Source organism: Ooceraea biroi, chromosome 8 (genome assembly GCF_003672135.1).
Source record: "Ooceraea biroi isolate clonal line C1 chromosome 8, Obir_v5.4, whole genome shotgun sequence".
NCBI lineage: Eukaryota > Metazoa > Arthropoda > Insecta > Hymenoptera > Formicidae > Ooceraea > Ooceraea biroi.
In genome coordinates this window covers 2,360,255-2,372,610 of record NC_039513.1, presented here as the reverse complement: position 1 = coordinate 2,372,610, position 12,356 = coordinate 2,360,255, and the positions used below count along the sequence as shown (strand labels likewise).

At 34.9% G+C, this 12,356-nt stretch overlaps 1 protein-coding gene across 1 annotated transcript; it reads left to right on the top strand.

Annotated features, from left to right (window-relative positions):
- Nucleotides 1–9,107: 9,107 nt before the first annotated feature.
- On the top strand, nt 9,108–12,114 carry LOC113562470. Its single transcript, XM_026972050.1, has 3 exons — nt 9,108–9,252; nt 9,901–10,469; nt 11,902–12,114. Exons 1-3 carry the CDS (start codon nt 9,108–9,110, stop codon nt 12,112–12,114), a joined length of 927 nt encoding a protein of 308 aa, XP_026827851.1.
- The last annotated feature ends 242 nt before the right edge of the window (nt 12,115–12,356 follow it).

The window sequence follows — 12,356 nt, the reverse complement described above, 5'->3', positions numbered from 1 at the left end:
TATATTTTAATGGATGACTGGAGAAGAAATTGATGTAACGGCCGGAAAAGGTCGGTTTCCGATACCAATTAGTCAACAATAAGCCATCACTTCTATGTACAGTTGTATTTAAAAAGTTAGAGAATTTATAGCCAGTTGTGTCGAATATTAATCGTACTCGTTTATTGATAATGTTAATGTTGTTATTTTGTGTGAGCAGGGTATCTAATTTTATTTTTATTTCTTGCTGTTCCTTTTTTACTGCAATTGTTTCAAATCTGACTTCTTCTATTACTTTAAAAATCTTTTCCAAAACTCCTGAAATAATTATATAAAAATTATATTTACTTAATACAAATAACTAAAATCAAAGTATTATTAAAAATATTATTTCTTTTTAAACTAAGATAGGATATAATAAAATCTTACGTTCTTTAACATTCTCTTTTTGGGTTGAAGTAGCTTTAACGTTCTCTTCTTGGGTTAAAATAGCTTTAACGTTCTCTTTTTGGGTTGAAGTAGCTTCAGAATCTTTTTGTAATATTTTTCTATTATGTTGCTCTGTTCTTGCTAACTTGCAATCTATAATAAAAAATTTTGCCAAATTTTAGAAACTTTGAATAAAAACATCTGAACTTGATACGTGTTCTAATAATCTACACACTGTCTATAAAAAAATGTTATAAAAAAATAGTTAAAAAAATGTTATAAAGAAATAGTTACAACAGTATCAGTGAAACAATCAAAATATTAAGTAATTTACAGTTATTAAGTTATTATTTCATATTTAATACATTAAATTATCTTATGATTGATTATCTTAAATTATTGACTTTACCAAACTGTGTAATCAAAAGATTTACTAAAGATTTTGGAATGACTATTTAATATTGTTAAGTTTATCAACACAAAATATTTTTATATATTTGATATTCAAACTATTCAAATTTTTACCTATAATATACATTTTTGTCAAATAATTTATTTCTATAATTTTTGTAACGTGAATTATAAATAGAATTGTAAACATAATTATATTTCAAGTATAACATCAAAAAAATGTACAGAAAAAGATTGCAAAACAGTAAACATGTATGTGATTATCGTAAAATTCATTTCATTTCAGAGATGCAGTAAATATACAAAAAATAAATTATTTGGCAGAACATGCTATATCCCAGATAGCACAAACCTATTTTGTGAAGATTCTATAAATATTTATTGAGAATATTAGAATATTCTGAGAATGTACTGATATGATGAAAAGCACATTAAATAAATGTGCAGAGAATAATAAAATGGGACTACTTATAATATGCTGAATAGAGCCACAGAATATTCTTTGAAATATTCTTGTAATATACAAAACAGAGTTTGGGAATATTTACAGGATATTTTATATAGGTATAATTTATACATGAAAATTTACATTACTTAAAATATTTTAAATATTTGAGATATACCAATTATTTTTCACGTGTCTACTATGCATAAATATTTTGTGTATAATTGCTTTTTAAATTGTAGATATTTATGCAAATACATATTTTGATAGACAAAGGATAGAATAATAATACTTATTAAAATCATAATCTATTTAAACATTTATTATGAAAATGCAGTTTTCTATATTTATATGTTAACAGATATTTTGATTTTGTTATACTGCGAAAAATAATTGTAGGTATTTGAAATTGGTGTATTTGAAATATTTAAAATGTTTTAATTAATGTAAATTTTCGTTTATTTAAAATAAAATTAGAAACAATATAAATTTTTAATATTTTATTATAATTAATATATTATCATATAATAATATCACAATAATAATATCAAAGTATTCATCAGTATAAACTAATCACAATATTGTGATATAACATTAAGTTTCCACATAGTAAGCAAATACGAAAATAATTCTAACCCTCTCACGGTATCCTCTTCTTCTCGTTTCTTTGCCAGTACTGCTTCTTTCCACTTCATACAATTAAGGACACATTGAAATGCGAACAGTATACGAGTTCTTCTTGAACTGGATTATATCCTTAATCCTCAAAAATATTTATATCCTTAAAAAACGGCGATCGCGAATACTGACAAACGCGATAGACTTGTGTTGTATTCGAACCCGATTATTAAATCGGCAGTGTTGAAAATCAATATGCGATGGAATATCGTCGAGGACTTCACTACTTTACGTGGGAGCGTTTGTAAAAACCGAAACACAATAATGATTCTTTTTCGAGTCACTAATATTGAAGGAATTATTCGTACTAAGTACTACGTCGTGCTTTGATGATGTGAACAATTCACTAGTTCCTAACCATTCTATTTTCTAACACTATCTGACTAAAAGTTGTATATTCTTTTAACGTTTTTGAAATATTCTTAGCATATTCTTATTAAATACTTTTATAATGTACTACATACATTTATAGAATGTTCCTTGAAAACAAAAATATTCTAGACATATTAATACATAATTCTGAAGGAGTATTCTCATATAAGTATATTTGACAGTAAATAGAATATTCATAGAATTTAATGTGCTATCTGGGATATTGTACATAAAAATGAGTATGAATATTACATATATAATAAAATAAATATCTATTACATGTATAATATAATAAATATCTAAAAATGATTAAAATAGAATCGTTGTTTTATGCTCAGATATTATATGCAGATATGCTTTACCTTGAAAGTCAGGAAATGGTGGAATAACAGGACGAGTTCGTTTTTCTAAATTCCTATGCTGCTTTCCTGATGTTAGATTTTTGTCATCGAAAAAGTCACTGCTTTGAAATCGAAGTGGTAATTTTTTCTGTCGTTGTGATGTACAATATGTCTCAAACTCAGAGTCATTACTCAAGTGTGACGTTTCTTGTGTCTTATATGCTTTTCTTGTAGCATCAGCAAGATTGTCTATAAAAATATTTTTCGATGGATATTACCATAATGTAGCTCAAAAAAATAGCAGAAACAACTTACATAAAAAATATAAAAATAAATATAGCAGTATAAAAATATAAAGTTTGTACCTGTATATCCCAAAACTCTTATATGGACAAAGCTCCAATCATCATTGGATGCAGTACTGTTTTTTAGGTATTTTTTTAGGATGGATGGAGTTATATTTTTAGGCCATAATGCAGTTTTATTATGAGTGACGCCCAGTTGCGCACAGAATAAATCGGACACAGCAGGTTTAGTGAATCGGACACGGACCCAATCGGACACAATAAGAAACGGACACACTGCGTGTGGAATCGGACACAGTGATAATCGTACACAACGCTAATCGGACACAGTGGCAATCGGACACATTGTCAATCGGACACAGTGCTAATTGCGCACAGTAGGAAACGGACACACAGTGGTTGCAATCGAACACAGTAGGAAACGGACACATTTTCCGTGACAGTTTTATTCTAATAAGGAAGAGTCAAAATTAGATGTAAAGTAAACATTGCTTTGTCTTGCAAAGTACATGCGTGGATACAGTGTGGATACTTTCCCAGTATAAACTTTCTTACTTTAATATTATTAATTTTTTATACTGGGAAAGTATATGCTTGGGTGGAAGAGCACGAGGAGACGGGCTTCGCCCGTCACCTAGTACTCTTCCACATAAAAAAAAACTTTGGGGTGACCAAAAGTACTGCGTGGAAGTTACAATGTAGAACTTTGCTTTGCGTGGAACCTCGCTTCATATACTCTCAGCATATGCTTTCTAAATTTATTAAATATCGCGCGTATGCGCAAAGTAAGCATGGTAGCATCGCTACGCCATATAAAGAAATAGAAATAGAAAAGTCCTTACAAGTAACATTTCCAGGTTAGGAAAACTGTCACGGAACATGTGTCCGTTTCCTACTGTGTCCGATTGCAACCACCGTGTGTCCATTTCCTATTGTGTCCGATTGCAACCACTGTGTGTCCGTTTCCTACTGTGCGCAATTAGCACTGTGTCCGATTGACACTGTGTCCGATTAGCGTTGTGTACGATTATCACTGTGTCCGATTCCACACGCAGTGTGTCCGTTTCTTATTGTGTCCGATTGGGTCCGTGTCCGATTCACTAAACCTGCTGTGTCCGATTTATTCTGTGCGCAACTGGGATCATCCCCTTTTGCATCTATACACGGAAAAAACTAATAGGTTATAAATGAAATGACACGATTATATGTATAACAGTACACTTTATTCATTTTATTTATTTAACACAATTACAAGTACACTTCATTTTATTTATTTAACACAAGTACAAGTACACTTAACCAAAAAAAAGATACGATCGTATTTTATACAATAAACAATCGGATCAGATCGAACACAAACACAGATCACGCTGCCGCACTGACCGTCCATATTTGATAAACGACAATTAAGTGTGCTAATTAGTTCCTTGCTGCTCGATAATTGTGTCATTTTTTACACGATTTTGCAAGATTCATATATAGAATCCTCTCTAGATAGTTCCACTAGAAAACTTCTGTTGCCCAAACAATTGGTTTTGGTTATCACAACTGAATTTCAACGCGTCCAAGAACAAGAATCTCGTGTCATAACTGTATAGCTGTGTTATGACATAAAATATTTCAGTTGGTACAACCGAAATCTTTTAGAAGAATTTTCCTGTTCCTATAACCCAGTTCTCGTTTGGTCTCTAGGAAACAGAAAATTTCATTTGTCACAATCGAAATTCAGCTGTATTAACGGATTTTTTTTCCGTGTATGTATCAGAATGTTTATATAAATGACTTCATTGGAAAAATATATTATTCGTAAAAAATATTTTCAAATACATATTAGTGTCATCAAATCAAAGACATTGAAAAAGAAATTATAATTTCAACAAAAACATAAATGAAATATTATCTTCATTATCTATATAGAAACTATCTATGTAGCAACTGTATATAAAAGAGGATATGCAATATATGAAATATTGTCTTCAAACACAATGCATTTGGCTTCTATTTCTGATAAATTAACTATTTTGGTAATTATGCATTATAGGGGAGCCAGCCCCGATGACCTTGACCTTGACCTTGACATATGTTATAGAGGTCACCCTCCTGAGTGACCTTCAGAAGGTTTTAGCCGGCGGTCATTGTTTATTAAAAAATTAATAACCAAAAAAGTTTAATAATTTTGCACAAATTTTCAGCTATCTACGCTCGTTCACAGCCCGCTTCGCGGGAGGGCGGGGAGCAGGGGCTTCGCCCCTTCCCCTCGCCGGAGCCAGTGTAACAAATTTCACCGTACAGAGTTCAAATTAAAAAGTTATTAACAAAAGAAGTTTCGAAATTGTAGTAGTTATTTTGAATATTCAAAGACATAAACGACGAATATGTATATGAACGAAGGAAGGAAAGTCATTTAAAGCAGTAAATCGTTAATATATAGAATAGTTTCTTTTAATATAAGTACAAATTATTCTCTGCTTTAACCTAACCTAACCTAACCTAACCTGGCTTCGTCCCTCCCCCATCGGGATCCGTGCCGTGTACCACGTGATCAAAATCTGTACTGTGAAATCTGTTACACTGACTCCGGTGGGGGGGAGGAGCGAAGCCTCTGCCCCCAGCCCTCCCGCGAAGCGGGCTGAAAACGAGCGTATGTGCCCGGGGCTCCACTTTCGGAAAATATAACCTAACCAAGGTTAGGTTAGGTTTGGAGTCTGGACGGATGCCTCGAGCTGAGCGGACGTGTCTTCGGTACGCTCCGCACTCGCTGCTTTATCCGGCCTTTCAATTCCAGTTTTCGGTGTTCGCTTTACGCTGGTTTAGTGTATTCAAGTACGCGCTTTCCGATTCTCGTCGAATTTTGCCGCAATTCCGGCGCAATTCCGAGTTTTCGTTGATTTTTGTGTCTAAGTAACAGGCCGGCCATTTTAGGGTTAGCCCGCTCGACATCGCGAGTTTATTACCGCATTCGCGGTTGCTTTTTCGGGTTTTTCGCGTGCACGATGTGTTTTTGCGGCTATTCCGAGGAATCCGGGACACTCTGGTGCCCGCCAGACATTCCGGAAAGCCTTAGTTGGACTTGGTGTTGTGCCGGTGACGGGTCGTGGTCTCCGGCCACCTCATACATTTCGGACGCTTTTGTCGCTTCCCAGGACATTTGCTCGCGTTGTGCGGCTTTTCGAGAGTGCGGATATTGTGTGCGGTGTTTGTACTGTGGCCTTTTTGCCTGTGCGAAACGTGTGGGACTTCGTTTTCTCCTGGCGACAGATTTTCGGCGCGAAGCAGGTTAGCTGCCATTGTAAGGTAGGACTAGACGCTTTGAAGTGTTTGTATTCTCGGTTTGTTCGTAGTATTGCGTTTGTCCAAATTTTGGACAAAATTGTATTTCGTTCTGGGGAATTTTCCCTGGATTAGTGTATTTGCATTTTTGAAGGTTTTTCATTTAAGATGCCAGAGAGAAGCCTGAGAGCGGTCACGCTCGCGTTTTAGCTGGAACGCCTAGTCGCAGCGCCTCTATGTCCATAAAACGTGGACATTGAACTACGTAGCCATGTCCACGAAATATCCGCATGGTAACACGCTATGTCCACAACTCTTGGTTCTCGCTATGTGCACATAAGAGGAATAGATAAGGAAGGCCGATAATCATACTGTCCTTGTTTTTCTTCTATCGTGGAGATGTATCGTATGCAGCGAGTGCGGTCAAGCATGAGAATAAAAACAATGAAAAAAATGAAAACAAATATTCCCCCTTAACTCCCTATTGAAGTCGTATGGTCTGTAAGAAATATATTTCGATATCGTGACCGCGTGTTAGCACGATGAGAGTAATAGGATGTGGGGAAGAATTTCATTTAATAAATCATTTTGCGATTTATGTTTATTTGTTACATATTGTGTATACATGTACGTATGTGTACACACACGCGTGCGCGCGTAATTAGCTATCATTATGTGTATTATTAATATCTTCAATGTATGACAATTTCTATAGAAAATATATACATAAAAAGATATAAAGTCATTATTTCCAGGACATTCTTTATATATATACGGACAGACTAAAGAAAATTCTTGAGAGTACACGCTACTTTTTAGTGTTGGCTACTATAAGTGAAGAGGAAAGAATTTTACATAAAAACTATTAATATTCTATTTTTGGAGCAGGAGGGAGAGTATGTACACCACAAGTTATCTATCATGCAAAGATGACATTTAGTTTTTACTTAAAAAAAATTATTAATGTAGAAAGAAGTATTTTAATACCTATACATTTTACAAAAAAAAAACGCAATAAAATGAAGAGAAATCATTTAAACAATTTTTGAAAAAAACAGCCTGGTTATCTTTTTCTGGCTCTGATTTAATAATATTTCCTCGTCACTCATCACTAGCATTTCGATATTTTGAATCACAGTTATAGATAAATGCTCAGTAAGAAGGAATTTCGTCACTCTTTGAATTATTTTCTAAAACGTAGAGAATTCCTGCATGATTTGATTTTTTACTTTGATGTTTTGAGAGTACGCGGCGCATACTCTGTATTTTTTAAACATTTCTTCAGAGTATGCGGCGTTTACAGCGCCTACCGTTTCAGTCTGCCTCTGTACACACACACACACACACACACACACACACACCACACACACACACACACACCACACACACACACACACACACACACACACACACACACACACACACACACACACACACACACACACACACACACAAAAGGTGTCTGACATAAGGCAAAAACCCTCTCGTCCACAGATAGATCTCGTTAAACTGAAGTAAAAAGTCCTGTACCAATTTGCAAATAACCACGTAAAATGTCGAGTAATTAAATAAAGAAAGTTTGCTAATTCAGCGGATAATTGGCAGCGAGGGAAGGTAGGTCAGGAATGACCTACAAAATATGTATGTAGCCGCGCGCGCGACGCGATTCTTACAATTATATAGAAGAACGCGAGCGACGATTGGTCTTACAAGAGATAAGCGACAATACTTTCTCGGCGTCTCATTCACGTGCTCGCGTTTCATGCTTCATTGGCAACGCCGAGAAAGTATTGTCACTTATCTCTTGTTAGAAATACATCATCGCGCCTACCTACTGCTGTAATCCGATACTCGCGATATCGCGCGCGCGGCTAGACGTTTCGTAGGCCATTCCTGACCTACCTTCACTCGCTGTCAATTGCGTCCGCTGAATAGCGCGAACTTTCTTTACTTAATTACTCGAAATTGTACGTGATTGTTTGCAAAATGGTACAGGACTTTTTAATTCAGTTTGACGAGATCTATCTGTGGGCGAGAGGTTTTTCGCCTTATGTCTAACACTCTGTATATATATTGAATACTTTCGGGTACTTTTTGTTCAGCGTATATATATATATATATATATATATATATATATACATCTGTTCTTTGACAGATGTCAATATTTTTATTGATTGTCGAGATTGAAGCAAACAATTATTCAACGATAAGGCGGCTCGCAGGAACGTCGCAATTTCAGCGACTCACCAGTTCCGCGAATATATTTTTCGCCAAAATCTCGGTGACCACTAGATATCGACATGATTCAAAAAGCACAATGTTCTACGTACTGTGCATTTATAGGATAGCCGCATTAGAATTTCACGAAAACTATATCTTCGATTATTAAGGCGAGAGAGCGCGTGACGTTATCGCCTGGAGACTTTCCCGCCTTTGGTCTAATCGATAAATGTTTTATAGTGTATAACATACATCGGCAATTCCGCGATCGTCTCATTTGCGAGATAAGAAAACGGGCGGCGTTGGCGAGAAAAACAGTTGCATAGCGTTAGAATCTCCGCGAAGAAACTGTCGCGATGCCAGTCTGATGCGTGGCTTAACTGAATACGCAACGATTGATTCCGCTGTACGATCTGATTTTCGACTTGTACAGCAAGTTAGTAGTGTGATTTTCAGTAAAGTAGTGTTGGAAACTGATTTTGTTTTTTCTTTTGGTTTGTACTTTTTCTGAAATAGTGGTAATAATTTCGTGGGCCTAATTGAGAAAGACTATTTTTCTTTGCTCTTTGTTGCGTGAATTCATTGAAAAATTCAATTTAGATGCAAAAAGGCATTTTTTTTCAAAACGTTAGTAATACATTCCACAATAAAAGAATAATGAGTAATCAGTGTCGTGTGGACAGTGTTTATGATAAGTGCGCATATAAAAACTGCCGCAACGGAAGATATTCGACAGGAACGCATCTATATCGATTTCCACTTGCTACAGATGGGAGATATCACTTGTGGATTCGCAACAGTGGTAAGCCTTTCCATTAAAACGTTTAATATAATATAAAACGATTTAATATAAAATGATTTATAACAAATTCTAATGTTATTAATGTAATTCCTTACATTTTCAAGTTGAATATAATACTGTATTTTCCATCGTATAAATTATTTTCGACACGAAATCTTATTCTTGTAGCTTGTGAATGCAATTAATTTATTACTATCAATATCATGTATTGAAACAATAACAGTTTCGAATGTTGGACTACAACAATTGTATCATAGAAACAATGCATTCATATTTTATTATGGGCAGTAATATTTATTTACTATTGTTACGACACAGTCCAGCATTGTGTCGGCCTTTGATCACGCGAAAGACGATCTCCAGCTGTCATACCTATACGTGTGTTTTCTCCTCTTCTGCTTGTTTGCCGTCGTACCGGCACTATTCCTTTTTTACCACACGGTTGTTGCGATCAAAACCAGGTGATCAATACCGCAGGACACATTGAAAGCCACATGAGGCTGCCACGGTCATAATAATATTAAATAATTATTACATTTATAAATAAATTAGTGCTCATAATAAAATATGTATTGCATTGCTATTAATTGTTATAACATTAATTATTAATGTAAAATATTAATGTTTTGTATCGTTATCCTGTTGCAGGAAATACAAAACTGGAGCAATGGTCTGCCAATTCCGTTCGTCGTGCTGGCTTATGTGCAGACCACTTTAATGAAAAATGCTTCAAAGGTAGGAATAAAAAACGTTTAAGACGCGATGCAGTCCCGCTGCGATGGACCGATATTTCTTCACATGAGGAAATAGATACTCAAGGTATATTTTTAGAAAATGTAGAAATGGTGGAAGACGTGACTCATTCTCAAGAAATAGATATTAACGATGAAGTGAAGGCAAATAAAAGTAAAGAAATATCAGCAGCAACATTGCCTGCAATTGTTCAAAATAATACGCTCATAAAACAAGTATCTCAACGGCCTCCATTACGAACCTATATTTCACCACCTGTAACTTTTGAAATTCCATTAGAAGAAGAGAATATAAGAGAATGGGTCCATCTGGAACCGCCATCATTACATAATATTAATTCCACGCCTCAATTAACAAGACAAGAGAATAAGGATATGGAAAAAGAAGATTCCATAGAAATAATTAAGCATTTAAAATATGAGAATAAACGTTTGCGTGCAATAATAAGACGTTTAAAATTTCGTGTACGCTCTAGAAAAGTCTGTAGGAAACCGACAAGTAAAAAGAGCGAAAAACAGATTATTAAAAATTATATTGATAAACAAAACTTGCATCCAGTGGCGAAAGCAATGATTAATTTACAGTTACATACACCAAACGCTCCATATACGAATGAAGAAAGAACTCTGTCGCAACAATTTTTTTATTATTCAGCCACTGTATTACGGCGTTTACGAAAGGCAGGTTGTAATTTCCCTGCAGAGCGAACTATTAGAAGATGGCACGAAAAATATAATATGATGCCAGGATTTTGTGATTTCATATTTTGTAAACTGGAGGAAAAAATATCGAAGTTACCTGCAGAAGAAAGAGTATGTGCTCTGAAATAGGACGAAATGTACATTAAATCGTATGAAGAATATTCTCTTAAATTAGATCAAATAGAAGGGCTTGTTGATCTAGGCCCTTTAGGAAGAAAATGCGAGAGAGCAAAATGCGTATTCGTTTTTTGCCTCGATAGCATAAATGCGCGTCATCCATGGCGTCAACCTATAGCATATTTCCTTCCAGGAAAATGTTTGAAAGCCAGTGAAATAATAATTTTATTAAAGCAATGTTTAGATAGATTAGAAAAAACAGGTGCTGATGTGCGACTTTTAACATATGATCAAGGCACATGTAATCAGAGTGCCTATAATCTACTTGGTGTGCACGCGGAAAAACCAGTTTTTATATACAATAACAGAAAATATTATGCATCGTATGATTTTCCACATTTAGTGAAAAGATTAGCCAGCTTGTTAAGAAGACACCAATATTTATATTGCGATGGAGCAGTACTGGCATCATATGCCGATTTTGAATTGACGTGATCTGTTGATGATGCCGCAAAAGGAGGTTCCAATTTATTATCGCATATAACGGAAGCGCATCTTCGTCCAAATAGTTTCGAAGCGATGAATGTTAAAAGAGCCTTCCAATTATTCAGTCATAAATTTGCAGCCGCAATAAGAACAGCCGGTCACGGAAAACAGTTACAAACACATACATGGGAAGCGACGGCTGATTTCACAGAGCGTATGAATAATGTAATTGACGCCTGTAATTCATATAGCTTTAATATGAAATTTAGAGGAAAACGATTATTATCCCCAAGAAATCCTGACATTCAAAATCTGTTAATAGATTTTGTCGAATGGTGCTCAAGATGGTCAACGTCATCTGAAAAGGTATTACAGATACCGTGCTTGAGAGGCTTTAAGTTGACTGTGCAAGTTATTCTGGATATATATAATGAACTCCGAATGCAATACGAAACATTCGAACTTGCTACAGGATTATGTAATCAAGACTCAGTCGAACATTTATTTTCCACATTAAGAGGGCGCGGTGGATTTAATCCTAATCCTACGTCAAGAATGATCCGACTTTCTCTCAGACATGTATTATGTACAGGATATATCCAAACAAGTGAGAAAGGTAATGTTCAATGTCCAGAAGTGGAATTGTTTTATTAATCCATCGAGTGAGCTTGTTAAGACGATAGAGAAATCGTTGAGTGCAAGCCATAGTACTGTACAATATGACATTGATTCTGAAGACGAATTATTTGCAGAAGATGTTGAAATTCTAAGAAAACATGCCAATGTAGAAGATACAGAAAATTAAAATGCACTTAATAGTTATGATAAGAATGCTATTGCATTTTTTGCTGGATATGTGGCACGAAGAAGCATTACAAAAACTAATTGCGACAATTGTCGTAGCATTATGACGAAAACGCCAATGGATGACGCGACAGATAATGAAAAATATATTGAATTTATGGAGTACCAAAATCCTGACGAAGACGCTCCTGCAGTTACAAAATTAGTACGACCCACAGCTCTTTTCGCAAATGTGGTCGAAAC

Coding starts and splice junctions, on each gene's coding strand:
- LOC113562470 (XM_026972050.1), top strand. CDS start 9,108: ATGAGTAATCAGTGTCGTGTGGACAGTGTTTATGATAAGTGCGCATAT. Junction 9,253..9,900: donor CTTGTGGATTCGCAACAGTG/GTAAGCCTTTCC, acceptor ATCCTGTTGCAG/GAAATACAAAACTGGAGCAA. Junction 10,470..11,901: donor TAAGACGTTTAAAATTTCGT/GTACGCTCTAGA, acceptor TATTATGTACAG/GATATATCCAAACAAGTGAG.